The 21,754-nt window shown below is 29.1% G+C and overlaps 2 protein-coding genes across 2 annotated transcripts; one reads left to right on the forward strand and one right to left on the reverse strand.

Moving 5' to 3' along the window:
- The first annotated feature begins 529 nt into the window (after positions 1 to 529).
- On the forward strand, positions 530 to 3,995 carry LOC126676103 (uncharacterized protein At3g17950-like). Its single transcript, XM_050370271.2, has 3 exons — positions 530 to 715; positions 940 to 1,101; positions 3,438 to 3,995. The coding sequence occupies exons 1-3, from the start codon at positions 704 to 706 to the stop codon at positions 3,909 to 3,911; spliced, it is 648 nt and encodes a 215-aa protein (XP_050226228.1). The 5' UTR covers positions 530 to 703; the 3' UTR covers positions 3,912 to 3,995.
- A 14,351-nt stretch (positions 3,996 to 18,346) lies between these two features.
- LOC126657532 (putative E3 ubiquitin-protein ligase XBAT31) lies at positions 18,347 to 21,298 on the reverse strand. Its single transcript, XM_050352240.2, has 8 exons — positions 20,916 to 21,298; positions 20,772 to 20,831; positions 20,610 to 20,681; positions 20,396 to 20,517; positions 20,158 to 20,298; positions 19,959 to 20,066; positions 19,501 to 19,759; positions 18,347 to 19,147 (listed from the first exon to the last, which is right to left on the reverse strand). Exons 1-8 carry the CDS (start codon positions 21,096 to 21,098, stop codon positions 18,746 to 18,748), a joined length of 1,347 nt encoding a protein of 448 aa, XP_050208197.1. The 5' UTR covers positions 21,099 to 21,298; the 3' UTR covers positions 18,347 to 18,745.
- Positions 21,299 to 21,754: the final 456 nt, after the last annotated feature.

Here is a 21,754-nt window from a genome sequence, read left to right on the forward strand (position 1 = left end):
CATGTAGGGGTATTTTGATAATTTTTGACTTAACTAACTCAACTTTTTCTATTTTTATGGGACAAAAAAAGGTGGTACTTTTTCTATCTTTACGGGACGGAGGGAGTATCAAAAAGTTTGGTTTGTTTCAGTTAAAAAACCAAAGTTTTTAATTTTTTTAATTTTTTTAACTTAAAATTAATTTAAATATTAAAAAAATTATTATCTAGTATTTTTTCATAAAAACTTTATCAATTTATGTGGAAACTACAATTATAAAATAAAGACAAAAAATATAGAAATATAGAAATTTATGTATTTATATTAATTTTTCTAAAAAAATAATATGTTTTTCAGTTTTCAAAATGTCCAATCGAATCAAAAACCGAACACCAAATTTTTATAAAATCGTAAGTTGAACCAAAATAGTATTCATTAAATAACCAAACTATAATTACAATTCGGATTTGATTTAGTGTGTCTCTACTGTCCGGTTCGGTTTTTACACACCCCTGCTGCCCACATCTAATGCAATTCCTTGTTTTTATGCTACATTTCACAAAGCTAAGTTATAGCAGAAAACAGAATAGCAATTGTCTTATAGAGCAGAAAACACCAAACTAAAATTGACACTTCTTCTGGGTCCTTCATTAAAATCCTCTTCCAAAAAAAGCATCAAAACACACAGATAAATGCATTTCAAGTAGTACTACACTTGTAAAATATGTCTCAACAGGTCTCTTTTTGTCCAAGTTTTTTTGTATTGTTTCTGCTTTTTCTTTAAGTTTCTGAAACGTTTATAAGATGGATCTAGCTTTATTTTGTCATATTCCTCTTGTTTTGAGACACTGCATGCAATTATAATTTCCTTTTTCTTTTTCATTCTGTTCATGCTATTTTTGAAAAAGTGTTTGATCATTAAAAAAACTGAGATTTGATTTGATTTATGTGTTTTTGCAGGAAGAAGGATGGCCTCTGGGATTGCAGCCCTTGAATGAGAGAGTTGGGATACCTAGAAATAATGTTGCTGATTTTTCAGGAGGATCAGTTTCATTTAACACTTTAATCACTGCTTCTTCTTCTTCTTCACCAGATTCCTCTTCTTCAGATTTAGACACTGAGGTCAGTAGTAAAGCATCACAATTTTTTTAATATTTTAGTTTCATTTAAAAAAATTTACTTAAAAAAATTTAAAATTTTCATGATAATTATAATAGTATCTTTAGAGTATAAAAAAATACTGACAGTAACATTTCTAAGGATTTTACTTAATAGTTTAGGGTTTCTCTATTTCCAAGGAGACATATGACATGATTCTACCGCACCTTGTTTTTATTTGTTTTGGTTTGTTTTGGTCTTTCCTAAATATGCTTTGCTGGAGATTAGATGCGCTTAAAATTAGGGGCGTAATTAGGAATTTTAGAACGTAAGCTGGATTGTAAAACAAAATCAAAGGAGTTAATTGTAAAAAAATTAAAAATTACGAGCCGTATTTATAAAAATGAAAAGGTAAAGTATCCACAAAATTTTGGAGTGCAGTTGTCCCTTAACCCAGAGGACTGGTTCCGCCTTTGATTGTAATCAATGATGAAGGGATAGGGGGCTAGAGAGGGCCTTAGCCCCCTCAATTTTGAAAAATGATCTCAATTAGTGTAAGGAAATTTTATTTTTTATGATTTGGCCCTCTCAATTTTTTAAAATTATTTCTTCACATATAGTATTTATTGCGATTTGGCTTTTTAAATATAGAATTTCTGACTCGAGCACTAATTATAATGCAGTATATTAGTAGTATTGAATATCTTGTTGTTTTGTTTGTTAATAAACTCAGAATGAGTTCTTTTTGGCCATCAAATTATATCAAAAAAAATACTATATTATATGACATCAATCATATATATACTGTAAAATCGATTGAGTGCATGCACAAGCACTACATAATTGTTAAACAGTGACTTAGCTGGTGAAACGGTCCTACTTTGAGATGATTCATGAATGCTACATTTTAAGATAAATCAATTGTGCAGGATTAAATCATCTGTTGATTTCTAAATTTCCTCATCATTCAATTATAGGATTAAAAAATTTAATGTCGTCAAACATGTACCCTATATTTGAATTACTGTATTAAATTTATAATTATATTTAAAATAGTAGTATAATATTTTAAATAATGATAATTCATCATTTTACAGTTTAATATGGTGATCAAGTGAAATATATTTTTTAAATATATTGTCATATTTATATTCTTAGTATATTAATACCACCGCTTTTCATATCAAGTTTTTTGATCAGGTTGAAATACTTTGACATGAGAGTAAAATTTAAAATTTTGATACCACCTGAATACAAACTAAGGGAATCAAATTAAAACATACTAGGAAAATTTAGGACCACTCCAACTTTTAACCCTCAATTATACAAGGTGGACCTTACTAACGAACTATTCATCAAACTAATTTGATTCTGATATATTTTTTGGATATTAGCCATCCATTTTGAGAATATAGGTAGTATTTTTTGTCCATGCTCGTGCACAATTATTGGCTTTGGATAATACCATTGACGCCCTTTTGTAAGTCTGAAAGGTTTTTCAAACCAAACATGAAATCGAAACAAACATGAAGTACAATAGTACTTAAAAATAAAAGGGTTAATTACAAATTTATACATGAACTTTATCCTAATTTGCAATTACAACATAAACTTTAAAACTTGGCAATGTTGTAATTGCAAATTAGGATAAAATTCGTGTATGCATTTACAATTAACCCAAAATAAAATATAGTAACAAAGAGTAAAGAGTCATTTCGGTCGTTAAACTTATACGCAAGGGTCAATTAACTCACATTTAGTTATTTTAATCAATTGAAGACTATACTATCTATTTTTAGAGTAATTAAGAATAAAATTGTATAAATTGAACAAATTCATAAATAGAGAAAATTTAATTTTATAATTGATCTAAAAATCAAAAATATTGTCCTAATTTTTATCAATTACTCAAAAAATTAATAAACAACCTAAACTTTGCCTTCCACATTTGTTTTTTAAAAGTGATACATTTGGTCTAATTTATGAAAAAAAACTCAAGTTCAAGGAGAGAGAGTAATTGATAAAAAGATTAATTTTAATACTAAATACGCATGACGTGCAAGTTTAAGGAGCAATTTAATATATTATTCGCTAAGCCGGTGTTCAGGCTGGGGGGGGGGGGGGGGCAAGATTAGGATGGACGGCTACTCCACTAGTCGCCAGATTGTCTCTCTGCCTCTCTTTCGGTATTAGTTTTTTTTTTTGCCAATTGATTTTAAGATGGAATCTATTTGATTTAGCCTTATGAGCCTACATGAACTTTGGATGTGTAAAAAGATGCAAATTAATTAAAGACATTACCAGTGTAAAAAAACCATTAGACTAATCTATCTGTGTTTTTCTATTATGAATCATATCAGTCTACAGGATCTTTCTTCCACGATAGAAGCATAACACTCGGAAGCCTCATCGGTGTTTCGAATCTATTCGAGTTTTCAAGAAAATCATCAAAAGTAAGAAAAATAGAAGTGATAAAAGCAAAAAAGAGCAACAAAAAACGTAAAACATGGCTCTTCTCTCTATGTTCAAGAGACACTACTGATGCACAAACCGTAACGAACAACGATGACAACAACAATAATAATAATAATCATCCTCCATCTTTAGGTCATTTTCTTGCTGCTGAAAGAAGAGCAGCAGCTGATGAAGATAGAAGAAACCAAAACCCTAATTCTAGTATTTATGGAGCTGATGAATTTTCATTTGCTGAAGCTAATTCATTATTTGTTGATGGACAAGTTGCTCCTCCTAGAGTAATAAGTGCATGGCATGAGGAAGATGAACAGAGGACAAGAAATGGAGAGCCAGTTCTGTTTTCTTGTATTTGTGGATAGCTTTCTTGTTGATTTATTATGTATGATTTGTGTATTTTATTGATTATTTTCATTTGATTTTAATAAACTTCCAATTTTGATTTATGTTTACTCTGTAAAAGGATTGTATCTACACAACTATGCAGTTCAATTAGTATTATAGTTTTTTTTTTTTTTTGAGATAATTAGTATTATAGTTGGTTTTAAAACTATGTTATTTTAAGCTCCCACCAACTTACCAAACAGAAACATTTAAGTTGTGCATACGAGACAAGTTCTCTTTCTTAATTATTAGATTAATTTCACTTATGTATGCGTGCAATAAAGTTTGAGTTGGATTAGTATTAGAAATTCTGGATTTAATCTGGGAACCTACTAATTTACTCGATGCAAGTATTTTGTTAACAAGATAAATCGACAACTAGATTATTAAGTTTATTAGCAAGGTTTGTTTTTATTTATATCAACAAGTAGAGCTTTTTTAAATAAAATGTTTCTCCCTCACCCTCCCCAAAATCCTAACTCTAAACCAAACACTATCAACCGCCAGACTCTCGCCAGCACTCAACCTCCTCCTCGGCAGCCGTCAGCTCTCCACCCTTCAATTATTTACTTCGAAAACTATCCAGATCATTGGTTTTATTTTGACCTCCAACGTGTATTCGAAAAGTTCGGGATTTATGTAAAAGTTATCATCATAAGGAAGAACAAGAAGAATAGGAGATTCACATTCCTCCATATTGATCAGAAGCAGTCAATAGATGAAAATTTTTCTCGTCTTAACACAGTTACCATCAGTTATTTCAAAATCAAAGTTTTTATTTTCAAATATACAAACCCTAGTTTTTTTGCAAATTTATTGGCATTCAAACCGAGGTCTTCTTTATCAGCTTGCGCACCCTGCTCCTACTCAGATTTCTGCTCCAGCTCGATCTTTGGAATAATCAATCAGAGACTCATAGTCTTATTCCCATGCCGTTTCGAACGATACAATTCAATACACTACAAAGATTCCGGTAATTTCTTCCAATTTGTTGGTCTTTGTACACCGCATCACTAATCCGCTTCAAGTTAGTGATATGAGTATAAATACTCCTATTTGCCTTAGTATTTGAGACACATATTATGCATATTTTCAATCTTTTTGAGTTCAAATTACTTATTATTATGTTTGAGTTGTTTCAGGACAATGTATATAAGGATGGAGTGTTTCTAAGCTTAATCGGGTAGCGGAAGCAAAGGAAATCGGGCACCGGACCGACCATCATCAAATGCCTATTTTAATGTCATTTTGTCTATTTAGAAAGTCTAGGTTTCGCGCTCTTTAACAGAAGTTTGCACCCACGAAAAAAACTTCAAGCTTGAATTCAATTATGAACAAAGGGTCAACGCGCCCCCAAAACTTATGACACGGGGTCATCTAACCCAATTTATACTTTTTTTACCAACTAACCTCAAAATTCTTCATTTTTGGGTCAAATAATCCATAATTGTATTTTTAATTTGCGTAAAATACAAATCGGAGGTGAGGGATGCAAAAAAGTAATTAGATATTTCCATAATTGTTGCGGTATAATTACCCTAAATCTATTTTTTAAAATAAAAATATAAATTATGAGGTTATTTGACACGAAAATAAAGAGTTTTGAGGTTAGTTGCTCAAAAGTATAAATTGGGTTAGATGACTCCGTGTCACAAATTCAGAGGGCGCGTTGACCATTTGTTAATTCAATTATATACCAGGACATGTTCCCTCCGGCAAATAAAAAGGTGCCAGGCTTTAAGCAGGAGCATAACACTTCGCATTGGGGTGCTCCCCTTAACTCTAGCAACCTTCGTTAAGAATCTCAACAATACATGTTTCACGTTTGCGTTTGCACCCATAAATTGTTAGCTTCAAATAATAAATTCTTAGCCGTCATGAACAACTCATAATGGTTTGATGGAATCATACATCACAACTGCGATCTTGGGACTTCGTCCCCACAAACTTCTTCCATAACTCTTGAATTTAAAAACTCTAACTTTTTGATAGACCAATGCTTATGATCTTGTAAGTTTCATACTAGTCTTATATACTTAAAGAAACTATTGGTGTGCTATTTGTAAATTGTCAACGTCAAAATAAAAGAAAAATCAAATGACTAAAGTCTATCACGCATTCTTGCAATTTTAATAGGGTTAGTTTCATAAAAATCACGACTTTTTTACGAAATTTTATTTTAATTACAACCTTTAAAAGTTGGGTAATTTACACAAATCCCTCAAAAATGCTTCTGTCTTATATTTTTATCTCAGTTTTTTTCTTTTTGCAGTAATCTCTCAATAAAATAGAAAAGTTTTCAAAATTCCCTCATAACCCAAAATAAGCCATATTTATAATAAATTAAGACATCTTTGTCCCTTCACCACCATATTTTACTACGCGCCATATGACCACTAATATTATAAAACTGACATGTATTCTCATCTCATCACCACGTCTTATTACACGTCACATGAACTATTTTCCTTTTATTACATGATCTGGTCATGATTTTATTGCTTTTTAAGACCCATTTTAAAAGGAAACTTCAATTATTTCAATTTTAATTGTGTTCCAATCAAATATTGTTTACTCTTTAATTATTCAAATTTTTTACTTTTTAATTGTTCAAATTAAATCTAAAGATTAATACATATTTCTGTAAATTGCCATTTTATTTATATATCAGCCACTAAACGTAAATTTTTTTAATTTAAATTAGTGTTTTTATGCTACACTTATATTGAGTTAGAGCATTCCAATGACAATTTTTTATAATGAAGAGCATTTTTTCTTAAATAAAGAGCATTTCAAGTTTAAGGATCAATTTTTTTAATTTTACTTCAATAGACTCTCTAATTTTTAACTCTTTATTTTACTTTTTTCAATAAATATTAATTAAATAATTTTTTATTTTTTATTTTTTATTTTTTATTTTTATATTAAATTAACAATATATATATATATATATATATATATATATATATATATATATATATATATATATATATATATATAATAGAGAGTGAAAATTGGCGCTTCATATGTAGAGAGCCAAACTCAATCTCTTCTCTGAATATACATAATAGCTAATCCATTGTACTTATATTTTATTATCACACTCTTTAATTTAGAGAGTTTGACTCTTTTAGAAAGTCTATTAAGGATGCTTTTAGACATTGAACACACGCTGAATTTACACAAAATTTACATTAAAAATATAAAAATAAAATGGAGACATTATTATTGATGTTCTAATGTATAGAGAATTTTGCTACTTTAATTTGAACTATTAAGTTAATATATTATTTAGTATTTATTAAATATTTTATATTAGTTTATTAAGTTTACATTGAGTTTACATAACGTTCATACTGATCACCGTAGATTTTTTTAATATATGTTACTTTCAATTTACTATTAGTTTATTTATCACTTTATGAATTTATTTTTAATAGTGTAATTTTTTATGAATTAATTTAATTAGAATAAGTTAATTATAAATTTATAATTATTTTACTAACAAATTATTTTAAATTAGTTCACACTGAGTTGATATTAAGTTCACATTAAGTCGATCTCAAGTTTACATTAAGTTTACATTAGGTTCATATTGAATTCATATTAAATTTACACCGACCATTGGGAAAAAAATTAAAAGTTTACTTTCAATTTATAATTAGTTTATTTGTCATTTTAGAAATTTATTTTTGAATTATTATAAATTAATTTGACTAGACTATATTTATTTTTAATTTATAACAATTTATAAAAAAACTATTGAGTTGATAATGAGTTTACATTAAGTTCATATCGACCACCGTAGATTTTTTTTTAAAAAAAATTACTTTCAATTTGCTATTAGTTTATTAGTCATTTTATAAATTTATTTTTAATAAATTAATTTAATTACAATAACTTAATTTTTGATTTATAATCAGTTTACTAAGAGTTTATTTTAGATTAATTTATATTGAGTTGATATTAAGTTTACATTGAGTTCATATTAAGTTTACATTAGGTTCATATTGAGTTTATATTGAGTTAATATTAAGTTTATATTAGGTTCATATTGAGTTTATATTAAGTTACATCGACCACTATGGAAAACTTTAAAAAGTTTACTTTCAATTTACTATTAATTTATTTTTCACTTTAGTAACAATTAATAAATTAATTGAAATATAGTAAGTTAATTTTAAAATTATAATTAGTTTATTAATAATTTATATTATATAATTTATTTTGAGTTTACATTGAGCTGACGTTAAGTTGATGTGTTTTCAATACATTAAGTTTAAATAAACCGCCACAAAAAAAATTAGATAGTTTATTTTCAATTTTTAAATTGTTTATATATCATTTTATATATTGATTCTCAATAATATAAATTTATAATAAATTAATTTAACTATATTAAGTTACTATTAAATTTATAATAAATTTAATAAAAATTTACTTTAACTTAATTTACTCTAAATTGATGATAGTATATAACGAGTTTTTTTTATTTAATTTATATAGATATTAATTTAATTATACTAAGTCAAATTTAAATTTATAATTAATTTAATAAAGAAAATTAATATCAAGTTTATACTGAGCTTACAATGACCATAGCGGATCATAACACCACATATATAGTTATAAATAGTTTTAATTTAAATATTGTATAAATTTATTTAATACAAAATTAAGGAAATTACTATTATATATTAAAATTAATATTATTATAATCATATGTAATATAAAAATAAATTTATTTTAATTGAAAAATAATAATAGAAAGAAAAACTAAATGGAAAACAATAGGCATGTGACTCGTATTTATAATTTATAACATTTTTAAAATAAAAAACAATATTCGCTAAAACAATAAAAAAAACAATTACAATTAATGGATGAGCAGGTAGTGCATGTGAGACTAATTACTATTAAAATTAATAATGTAAATTAATTACCAATTTTTAATAACAAATTTATTTATATTTAATATAAATTCAATTACACATAATTATTGTATATTTTATCTATTATGATAATGTTGACAGGAGTGAAAATAATAGATATGCTATTCATTTCAAAAAAAAAATAGACATGTTGTTATAAATTGGTGAATAAGCAGTGGAGTAAAGGTGAATAAGCAGTGGTGAGTGTGGGGACACAGTTATTAATGCATGAATAGGCGGCACGCTTATAAAGAAAAACAATAATTGTGTGTAATAGAAACACAATAATTAAAATACACTACAAGGATAAAATAGGAAAGACACCTATTAAAAGGTAGAGATAGAAACTTATTTTAAAAAAAGAGGGATTTTCGCAAAAAATAAAAAGCTGGGTCACTAACATAAAGATTTGAGTTTTTAGGTGATTTAGTGTAATTTTCTCTTAAAAGTTGGCATTTAAAGGCACGACCTTTCATTTTGTTTCAAACCTATCACCAAAATAAAATTCGGTGTATTTTTTCTAACAAAAAATTACTAATCCTATATACTCTAACTGAAAGATGATAATATTTGGTGTCAATTTATAATTTGGGTATTTAATTAATAGTTTATTGAAGAATTTAGTCAAAAAATACACTAAAATAATAGATTTAAAAAAAAGTCATGGTTTTATATGACAATTTTTAAAAGTCGTAATTAAAATAACTTTTGTGTGTAAAGATCGTGATTTTTTTTTAATGAAATTAACCCTTTTCAACATTGAAATTATTACCCAATTCCCTATTAGATTGTTAAAGGAATTTTACATTATTCATTTTTAATTCCATCATTAAATTTTGGCTAAACCCATCTAGAGGCCCTTGTACTATATTATTTTTGTTCAAAAAGTTCCCGTACTATTTTTTTGTTCTTCAGGTCCCTCTACTTGCATAATTTTTGATTTTTAGGTCTTTTTTCAGTTTTTTCCAGTCCCTTTACTTACAAATTTTGTTTTCCTCCAGTCCCTTAAAAGGACTTAAAAATCGGAATTTGCCAAGTACAGGTAGGGGTGTGCAAAACCGAACCGAAACCGAAAAACCGAACCGAACTGACAAATTCGGTTCGGTTCGGTTTGAGATTTCAAAGAAATTTCGGTTGGTCGGTTCGGTTCGGTTTTGAGTTAAAAAATATTTCAAACAGATTTCTATGTAAACCGAACCGAAATAACCGAACCGAACCGAAATAACCGACCGAACCGACTGGTTCGGTTCGGTTTGAAATTTTTTCGTTTCCTAAAATTTCGGTTCGGTTCGGTTTTTAAAAAAGACCAAAATTCGGTTCGGTTCGGTTCGGTTTGAACCGAATGCACACCCCTAAGTACAGGGACCTGAAGAACAAAAAAATAGTATAAAGACTTTTTGAATAAAAATAGTATAGTACAAGGGCCTCTAAATGAGTTTAGCCTTAAATTTTTGGTAGTGCATTCCTGTCAATTGTTTTGACGTTTTTTAATGAAGCTCGTTTTCCATTGGTAAAAATGTTGGTAATATGTTGTCACCAAATTAGTCATTAGTGTTCTCTAGTAGTATGACCGGTTGGATTTACAAATAATTTAAAACTTCAATTTTCAATCGGAAAAAGGGTCATTTATACCTCTAATATTTGTCTATAGGATCAAGTGAGCCCCTAATGTCCGAAAAGGTTCAAATATGCTCTTAACGTCTTAAAAAGTGTACAACCAGTCCCTAATTTTGACTCATAAATGAGACGTTAGGGGGCTGGTTGTCAAAATCGAAGGGCCTGGTTGTTCACTTTTTAAGACGTTAGGGACATATTCGAACCTTTGCGGACGTTGAGGGTTTACTTGATCCTCGAGGAAAACCTTAAGGGCATAGGTGGCCCTTTCCCTTTTCAATCATATTAAAATTCCAATAATTTTGACCTATATAAATCAGAATTTAGAATAATTAAACTAATAATACACGGATTTAATAAAATTTCATTTTTTAAATTAATTCAACTAATTGATTAAAATATCCAATTAATTTGTCATTTTTAAGTATTATTCAAATAAAAAATTAATTAATCAGTTTAATAATAGATCAATGACTCATCTAGGTCTGCCATCAATTTAGTTTTTGAAATATTGTTTTTCTTTGTAAATAAAAATAATAAATATACATATTCCTATAAGTAATCAAGCCAATTGGTATATCATTACTGGTGCAACTAATTTAAGATATTTCTGCTTGTGAGCTATGCTAAAATTAATAGATCTTCTTTTACCTATAATTGGTGGCTTCAATCGCTTATCATGTATGACACGTTTTCAAATTCTTGTGAAACTTTCATTTTCTTTCCTATTTCATTGATTGGATTCAGGTTTGAAGATTTTTTAATTTTAGCAATACATTTTAATTCCTTAAAGAGGAAATTTTATAAAGTACGTGATTTTTTATTTTATATTGTTTTAAAAACACATTTACATCTTGTATTTTTTAATTTCAAAAAATATCTTTTTACATGTCTCGTATGAGAATTGACTTGTTTCGGACGAGATGTATTTTTTATGATGTATTTTTTTGTATATTTATAGTGTATTTATGATATATTTATAGTGTATTTATAATGTATTTATAGTGTTTTAAGAATGAAACAATGTCTCGATCGAGACCGAAATGTCTCGAACGAGACATGAGACGTCTCGGACGAGGCATGATATGCCTCGGACGAGATATCAGTTTAAAAAAGGTACTTTTTGAATTTATTTTTCAAAAATGGGTGCCGAATAAAATTAGCAAAACATGGTTAAAAAGGGTGTAAATATTTTTTTTTTAAATACTTTAAAAATAATCTCTTTTTTAAGCATTCGGTGATTGAGTTAATAAGAAAATCACCCTCTTTCCCTTCTATTTGTCCATATAATTTTTTTTTATTTAAACAAAATTGCTCCGTTTCTAAAAGTTTTGTGAGTATTCAAATGTTTTTATGTCATTTTGTTGAATTTATTTTGCTTTTTGATTATTCAAGCTTTTTAGAATTTTAGATTTGAATTCTTGAATATTCAATGTTTGTATATCATCGTTTAAAATATATTAGCAGCGGAATAAGAGATCAATAGAAGTATAGAAAGTGCAATTGGTGTTAGAAACTCATCCTGATTATTTATACCTGTCAATTTGTCTTTAAATTTTTATTATTGTTTCATCTATTTTTGTAGATGGATTAAAGATTTTAATTTACTTTTATTTTTTTATAATTTTAATCTACGATATATTTTGATATTTTAGATTGTAATATTGACTTGTTTTCTTAATATATAACCTCTGATAAAAAAAGCAATAAATTTTAATTATTTTTTAGTTTGCGAGTCTAATTATTAATCAATAAATATTCATTGTTAATGTGAGCCTAACTTGGATTGTTAAGGTATCTCTAAATGTATTAAGAGATTGTGGATTCGAACCACGCCTCCGCAACTAACAAACTAACAATTGAGACTTTAAATAGTCGATTACGATTTCTGATAAAAAAATAAAATTAAAGTTAAAATCCATTGAAATGTCCCCACTAGTAGATATTTTCTTATGTGACTTTTATTAATCATTAAAATACAATTATTAGATTAGGCTAAAGCTGTAGTAGTGATCACATTTTGACTCAGTGATAGGCTGATAGCAATGGTTGGATTAAATTAATGAAAAATAACATGTAATTAGATGTAAAAGATGAACTAAGATGTTTGCCATTTGTTTTGGTGTAAAATGAACATAATTAGAAAATTACATGTTTGGCAAGGAAAAAGGCAAAGTAGATATATGTTTTATAAGGGCCTAATCACTCAAAAACCCTTCACCTTTAAACTTTTTTTCAATTCCACCCCGACGTTGAAAATTTGTCAATTTTACCCACTTTTGAATTTTCCGTTTTCAATTGTACCCCAATATTTTAATTTTTGTTAATTTTTTTACTTAAATGATGAAATCATTCAATTAATTAAGTCTAAACATGAAATTAAATTCTTTTTTATTCAAAAAAGTACAAATAAGTCCTTTATTTTTAAAAACTAACTAAAAACCATAATCAAATTAACACTAATTTAAATTCTTAATTAATTTAACTAAATTTAAATAAATTTTAAAAATATACAATTAATATATGCAAGACATGTAGAATGTTTTAAACAAATTTTGAAACGCAAAAGACGTTAATTTAATTTTTCAGGGTACAATTGAAACACAAAAATGCAAAATAGGGTAAAATTGACAAATTTTCAACGTCAGGGTATGATTGAAAAGGGGCTAAAAGGTCGGGGTTTTTTAAGACATTAGGCCTTTTATAAGTGTATTAGAGGAAATATTTGACTAATTGATAACTAGTACTACATTAAAAATAGGAGAAATAGTTGTATTTATGTGATGAAACAACACGTGAAGACATGATATACAAGAAAAAAGAAACTTTTAATTTTAGGCTAAACCTATCTAGAGGTCCTTATACTATATCATTTTTGTTCAAAAAGCCCCTGTACTATTTTTTTGTTTTTCAGGTCCCTCTACTTACATAATTTTTGATTTTTAGGTCCTTTTTAGTTTTTTTCAGTCCCTTCACTTATAATTTTTTTGTTCCTCCAGTTCCTAAAAAGGACCTAAAAATCGAAATTTTGCCAAGTACAGGGACCTGAAAAACAAAAAAATAGTACAAGGACTTTTTAAACAAAAATGATATAGTACAAGGGCCTTTAGATGGTTTAGCCTTAATTTTACTGGATTACTAAATGCCGCCCCTTTTTACTACCCAGCGTCCCTACACTTTACTTTTTTGCCCTTTCCCTATTTCTATACAAAATTAAAATCATATCCTACGTGGCTGTCCCTCTTCAAGGGGCTGTTTCCGGCTGCGACTGGAAACGTCGCAGCCGGATTTTAAAAAATAAAATATATAATTAATTTTTTTGTAATTTTAGTTATTTTAAAAATTTAATTGATTTAATATTTACTGAATATTAGTAGTATGACTTAATATTTTTTCGTACGGCTGAATCAGAATCTGTTACCGAACCTTTGTAACGCTCGCCCCGAGCACATCTTAAAAACTTTTGTTTTCTCCCGTTCTTATGAGACGAAATGACTAACTCAAACCCAACCCCTATAGCAATATTCTTAGCCCAACTAATTGCTACAACATCAGTATCAAACCCATGTTCTGGAAAAAAAAAAACCGATCGCTGTAATCAATTACGTTTAACAATTTATAAAATTACGTTTAACATAACTAATTATGTTTAACAATTTAAAAATTACGTTTAACATAAATAATTAAGTTTAACAATTTATAAAATTACGTTTAACATAAATAATTACGTTCAACAATTTATAAATTTGATTTTTTTTAAATATAACGGGCAAACGGGGGGAGTCCCTAAAACAAATATAACAAACAGACCTGTACATGTAAAAGGTAGATGGGCTTGTATTTTTAGTCTCAGTTTCTACTCCCATGCTTAAATTAGTCAGGAGATATTGGATTTTTTTCCCTAATGATAGAATCCATTGATAAAGATTAAATTAAAAAATAAAGTCATATTACAAGAATAAAATATGATTTTTCAATTTTTGATATAGACTATACTAACAAGCAAACTAACATACTAGTTAAGTAAATCGAAAAAACGGCAAATCTAGCCATAGATTCCGCAAATTTTTAACCGAACGAGAAGTAAAACTTATGTTGGAGCGGGACTTGGATATGCCTTTATTCCAATTGTCCGGCCACACACACAACCTGCTTGATCCGTTAAAATTTAGTATTTTCGATCATCTTTGTCAATGGGATTCTTAGAAATTAGATCGATAGCCCTTCAAATCTTAGATCTATAAGAAATTAACTCTAAAACCCGAAAAATCACTAAAAATTCTTGAAGGATCTAAAAAAACCAACCACAAAAGCCCTACAAATTATAAAGAAATTCTTATAAGAAAAAGATAAAATTCATACCAGATAGATAAACGTCATATCAAAGAGATCTTATTGAAAAGAAGATTAAAAATATATATTACTTATTCTTTATGATTTTCAGTGTATTTTTGCTGACGTGCAAACAGAAATCCGGCTTATTTGAAAAAAATGAAAGGTAAAAATACACCGGAAAATAATCGGTGATAGATTTGAAAACAAATGAAATGTCATGATTTTATATGGCATCTTTTAAAAATCGTGATTAAAATGAAACTTCATGTAAAGTTCGTAATTTTTTATGGAATTAACCCAAAATATAATGGACTCTTATTTCTTCACCACCGTGAAATTTTAGAAATCTACCGTCAGTTATCAATTCACTCATTCAGGTTCCAAAGATGGGTTTTTGATTTTTGTGTGCCTATAAGGCATTGAAATTTCCGGTTTAGTACCTCTTTATAATATAATTCTAAAACAGTGTCTGGGCCCACACGTTCCGCATTGTGGGAATGCGAAACATGTGGCGTTCCGCATTCCTACAATGCGGAACGCATTAATCAACTGATTAATTACTTAATAAGTTGATTAATTACTCCCTAATGATTGGGGAGTACTTTTGTCTCCCCAATCATTGGTGTAACAATATTACTTACATACAAATTTAATCTAAAAATTATATATTCATTTTGCCTCAATAAAATTCGATCACTTAAAAAAAATATACTATTGAGAAAATCGATTTGACATTTGTAAGATTTAAAAAATTAATATGATAGTATTAATAAAAAAATTAAAACAACCCAGTTTAATATGAGATAAAAATATCATACCGCATTTTAATTTTTTTATCAATACCATACAAATTTTTTAATTTATAAATGCCAAGTCGATTTTTTTAATAATATTTTATTTTAAGTGATCAAACTTTATTGAGACGAAATGGATATATAATTTTTAAATTAAATTTTTATTTAGATAATATTGGTACACTAGATTTGCTTTTTGTCATTTGTAGTATATGTTGTATTTTTAATATATTATTTATTTTAAAAATTGTTGTTTAAATAAAATTAATATTATATCGTTTTTTAAAATTATATCATTTGTTAATTTATATCGTTTGTTAATATTAATTTAAAATCGTTTATTAATATTATATCGTTTTTTAAAATTGTTAAAGTGCCCAAATATTAAAGTTGCTTAATTAGCTGATTATTGATTTAATCAGCTAATTAATGCGTTCCGCATTATAGGAATGCGGAACGCCACGGGTTCCACATTCCCACAATGCGGAACGCGTGGACCCAAGCACTCTTTTGGAATTAAATTTTAAAGAGGCACTAAACCAAAAATTTCAATGCTTTATGTGCGCACAAAAATCAAAAACCCTTCATTGTTATGAAGGCCAAATGTCGTAAAAAGGCCAAACCTTTCATAAAAGTTTCACAAAAGTCCTGACCTTTCAATTTTGTCGATTTTGGCCAAAAACAAATTATTTGATTTCAATTGTGGCCAACTCTCAATTTGATTTCAATTTGCCTATGTGACGCCTATGTGACGCCTATGTGACGCCTATGTGGCATGCCAAATATTGAAAGGTCAGGACTTTTGTGAAACCAAATAATTCATTTTTGGCCAAAATCGACAAAATTGAAAGGTCGGGACTTTTGTGAAACCAAATAATCAGTTTTTGGCTAAAATCGACAAAATTGAAAGGTCAGGACTTTTGTGAAAATTTTGTAAAAGGTTTGGCCTTTTTACAACATTTGGCCTTGTTATGAATGTCTACTTTCCATTCTACTATTCAAAATTAACTACTTGGAATCTATACTTTCAAGTACACTTAGAAGAGAAAAAAACGGTATTTAATAATTTCTTTGAATCATTATAAATGCAGCAACTTGTTTGGGACCCAAGAAGTGAAAACTATCGAAATCAAATGAAAAAAAAGAAAGAAAGAAAGAAAGCAAGTGGGTTTATATCACAGAAACAAAGTCAATAACGATACATCACAGGGGAGTTAGATAATAAAAAATAAAAGACAATAAGCCAAAAAAATACAATTAAAAATAATATCAAAAAAATAAAAAACAATCTGAAATAATTGATAATATCTTGAGGATAAGAAAAATAATTGTCTATCATATTCTCTTAATGCCATCTATATAGAAAGATTAATTTATAAATATATTATTTAAATACAAGTTTGATTTTTAAGTTTTTTATTTATTATGAAAAAATGTATTAGAATTAAGAGTAAATTACTGTAAAGCCCCTCACGTTTATCATAATTCACAGTTTGGTATAACTTATTTGAAAATTAAATGATTTGATACCTCAGTTTTGATTTCGTAAACTATAAGACCCTTCTGTTAAATATAGGCACCAAATTATTAACGGAATGAAACGTGAGGTACCAAATCATTTGCAAATCATTTGAAAATGAGGTATCAGATCGTTAAAATAATTAAAAATGAGATAACAAATCCTTTACATAATTGAAACTGAGTTAGCAAATCGTTTGAAAGTAAATATCAAATTATTAACAGAACTAATAGAAGGTCTTATAGTCTAAAAAATCAAAAATTAAATACCAAATCGTTTGATTTTTAAATAATGCGTACCAAATTGTAAATTATGATGGGTTTTAGAATAATTTGCTATAGAATTAATATGGCCATACAGCAAACCTCATCACCCAAATGCTGTGCAAAAATACAAAGTAACCCCATCTTCAATCTTCAATCAACAATCTTCAATCAAAATTTACACAATACTCCCAATACAAACATACCAAATATGAAAAAACAAATGACCAGCCATTTTTATGGGCCCCAAAACTGAAGTTAGGTGAGCTTTTCCTCTCTTGAAACCCATTTTTGTTTTTCTGTTTACATGTTCCCTTCCATGTGTCTTACCTATTATTCATTTGGGTTCTACACTTTTCTTTCAATAATCTTTGATGTGCTGAATTATATTTAACAAATGTTCACAGATTCACATGAGAACCCATCTTGCTCTTTACTTCAGGCTAGGTGGCACGGACACTTCATTCGATTAAAAATTTTCATTTTGAGATTGTGTTAGAAATCTGACATTTCAAACATGTGTAAAGCTTTAAAATGATAATGTTTCGCCGTGTCTATATTCAAGTATTTCAATTTTCAATATTTGTCTGTACTACCCAGTTTTCCGGTGGAGTTTTTCATTCGGTTTGAGTCAAACCAAATCGATATTTTAATAGGTTGTTTAAATCTTTTCAGTTCGGTTTGTACTAAATTTAACTCAAATTTTGTTTGTCAAAAACCTAATCAACCCAAAAAATTATAATTTTTTTATAATGTCAAACCGGACTAAATTTAGCGGTTCAACTTTTTAGTTTGATATTTGCACACACACCTACTTGAAGATCTTCATTTATATGCTAACTAACATGCATAAACAAAAGAAGCAAATGAAAATTAGTGACTTGCCATTTTGGAATTGAGTTTTTAATATTATGTTAAAATAGACATTAGCAGCCATCTAAATGAGATTTGAATGACTTTAGCTCAGAAGAAGAAAAGAATTTTCTTTGATTAGCCAATAAAGGTATCTAACAAGACTCCTCAAAATAATAACCAATGCTACTTAACTTCAATCTCTCAAATGAAGAAATGAAAAGATTACAACAATTATGACCCACAAGCAGCAACCATATTGACATTACCAAACTTTACCAACCCAAATCTGCAATTCAAGTGTTTTGCTTATTTCCCAAATCTACATACCAAATGGACCTCTACCTTATATTTATAGCAATATATATATGTTTATATATATATACCAACGGGTCCGGCACCGACACAATTCCTTCCATCTTTCTTGCTTCTTTTAGAGCACAAGTAAAGGAATCCTTGCTTGTTACTTGGAATCTTTCATTGCCATATGCTAAAAATGTACAATCAAGGCTTATCGATCCACTCATTGTCTGCAGCGATTCTTCCCGAGCTACGTCCGGTTATCTTTCCAAAGGAACTTATTGTTGATAATCCCTTGAAGCTGCTGCTTCCCTCGTTGCTGAAATTTCGCGACTTTCTTGCCTTTCGTATCTTTGGTGAACCTATTTCACCAATATCTTGATCATTAGTGTCATCTGAATTCTTAACTTTAGCAACAACTAGACGGACGATTGTGCTTCGACAGAATGGGCAGACCGGAGGGTTGAGGCTTGCGGTTGTTGGACTGGGTTTATTGTGACAGCACAGGGCTAGTGTACATTGTGCACACATTTGGTGACCACAATCTTGTACTTCAATTGTGCAAACTTGCTCAAAGCAAATGCAGCATAGCTCCGTATCACTTGCCTGTGTAAAACAATTGACCGAAAAATACATTAGCTCTATATCGATTTGGTTTGGTTTGAATTTTTTTTTAATCGTTGTAAATATGGTTTTGTTAGGTTCCGGAAAAACTTAAAACCTTGGTCTGGCTAAATTTGAACTGAATACACACTCCTAGATTTGACTATGTACGTAACATACAAAAACTAAAAGAAACGAACTTTGATCGCGAATCCAAAAATAATTGTCCATCATTAGGATTAGGAATGACGATAAAATATATTTTCTATGACGATCCTTAATGATCACATACATCAAAAATGGATGATACAAGTTGCGGATTTGAAAATCGAAAAATAAAAGCTCAAAAACTTTACCTCGGATATATTATCATCGGCCTCAGCATCAGAATGTGATGGAGATGGAATTGAATAAGCAGTGCCCTTGAGGATATTCTTTTCCCTCTCCCTGTTTGCATCCATTAAGGCACTTTCGAGCAGAGCTTTAGCTTCCTGATTTAGTTCGCTGATGAACTTTAAAGGTGACGGCCACACGAGGGGCTCAGCGGAAGAGGGATTTAATAAGGCTGCACAAGCTCCATGTTTGTTCTTCAAAGCAACCAAATAGGGTATTCTCCTGTGTAGCGATAATTTAATCAGTACTCTTCATTTTTATATATAAATACATATGATACAATTTTGAACAAGTCAATGCTGAACCATTTCAATCATAATCAGAAATACAGACATATTCAGAAATAATATAAAATAATAAAAAAAAACAAATAACTGCTAGCCAATTTTGAATACGAATATATATAACAATTTAGCTATACCCAGATGAATCTCGTTGAAGACGATCTGCACCCCAAGCTAGCAATTCGCGGATGCAATCAAGGGATCCGCCTCTAGCAGCCAAATGAAGAGGAGTACTTCCTGCACAGCTGTAATCAGTAATATAAGTTAATAAAACAAATCAAATCAAATACGAGATCGATGCAAGTAACAGTATCTATCAATCTATCTAATCATTACCCGTATCCGCCTGTTGAAGCACAGACAAGAGCTCCATTGTCCAACAAAATGCGAACACATTCAGGCCGTCTTTGACGAGCAGCTAAATGCAACGGTGCAGCTCCTTTACCATCTCGAATATTAACAAACCGTGCATATCCCCTAGATTCAAATAACTACAGAAGTTAGTTACAAAGATCCATCAAGAAATAAAAAACAATACCAACTTCATAAATCTTGGAAAAAAACAAAAACTTACCATGAGGCAGCAACAGGACTAGATTGAGCAGCAGAGAGAACAGCTTGAAGACAATCAGAATGACCATAATAAGCAGCATAATGTAAGCAAGTTCTTTCATTTAGTGAATCAAACTTCAAAATCTGACCAATCACAAGAATCATACAGAAAAACTGGTCAACATTGAAGCTAAAATCACAAGAAACAAATTTAAATTAGTCCGATTTCGACATACATTTGCTCCAGCTTCAATTAGCTTCTTCAAACATCCAATTTTGCCAAGCATTGCAGCCAACATAAGTGGAGTCTACACAAATTACAATCAAACAAATCAAGATTATGATCAAGAAAACAACCAAAATCTAAAAAAAATCTAAACAAAAGCTAAAATATTTACCTGTTTATGACGATTAACAACATCAGGATCCACAGATCGCTCCAAAAGCACAGACATAATCTAGAAAACCAGAACAAAAAAACCATCTTTAGCATTAAAATCTCAGAACCATTTCAAATAAAAATTTAAAGAAAATTCACCCACCTCGATCCGGCCATTGAGAGCAGCAATATGAAGTGGAGATTGACGATCATAAGCAGTAGTTTGATGAACAAGAGAAGGGTCTCTCTCAATCATAATCTTTACACTCTCTAAATCACCACACTGAACTGCACTAAAGAACCCACCATTTTCTCTACTCGCTGCACAACTCAGTCCCTGACCCATTTCTTTATTATTTTTCTACCACTTCCCCACTTCACTCTCCGGTCACCGGAGAGCCACTACGCCGCCCTGCACCGCCACCTTCAGTGGTGCTGGTTTCTCTCTGTAATGAGAAGTTGAAATCTTTAAGAAGGGAGTCCTTTTTTAAGGGACAGTTTTATAGAGAGAGAAAACATTATTTTTCTAGAGAGAGAAAGTCTTTCATTTTGTTATTGGAGTTTGGAGCTACCCGAGACGCTGACCGTGTCAGACATTTAGCGTATTTTCGGGCAGCAGTCAGATATTTGTTCGGGCAGATTTATTTACATAGATTCCATCCAACAGTAACTCTGCTTACTTATTTACTTATTTTCCTTGTCCAAATTTAAGGTTTGGGGTTGATCGTGACCGTTGAATGCTGCTATAGTATGCTTTCACCGTTGGATTTTGTAAGAACATAAAGATAATTCAGGTCTTTGGATAATATTTTAATGGAAATATTTCAAAAAAAATTACACCTCTCTGTCTATCGGATTTGACTATTTATATAAATTAAAAAATAATTTTATTAATTTTTTTTATCAGAAATAGAGATCTATTTTATGTTAGTTATTAGCGGGGAGGTTAACAAAAATTAATTAATACCACAAATTATTTTTAAACAGACAAATCACGGTCTG

This window comes from Mercurialis annua, linkage group LG1-X (assembly GCF_937616625.2).
Source record: "Mercurialis annua linkage group LG1-X, ddMerAnnu1.2, whole genome shotgun sequence".
Lineage (NCBI taxonomy): Eukaryota > Viridiplantae > Streptophyta > Magnoliopsida > Malpighiales > Euphorbiaceae > Mercurialis > Mercurialis annua.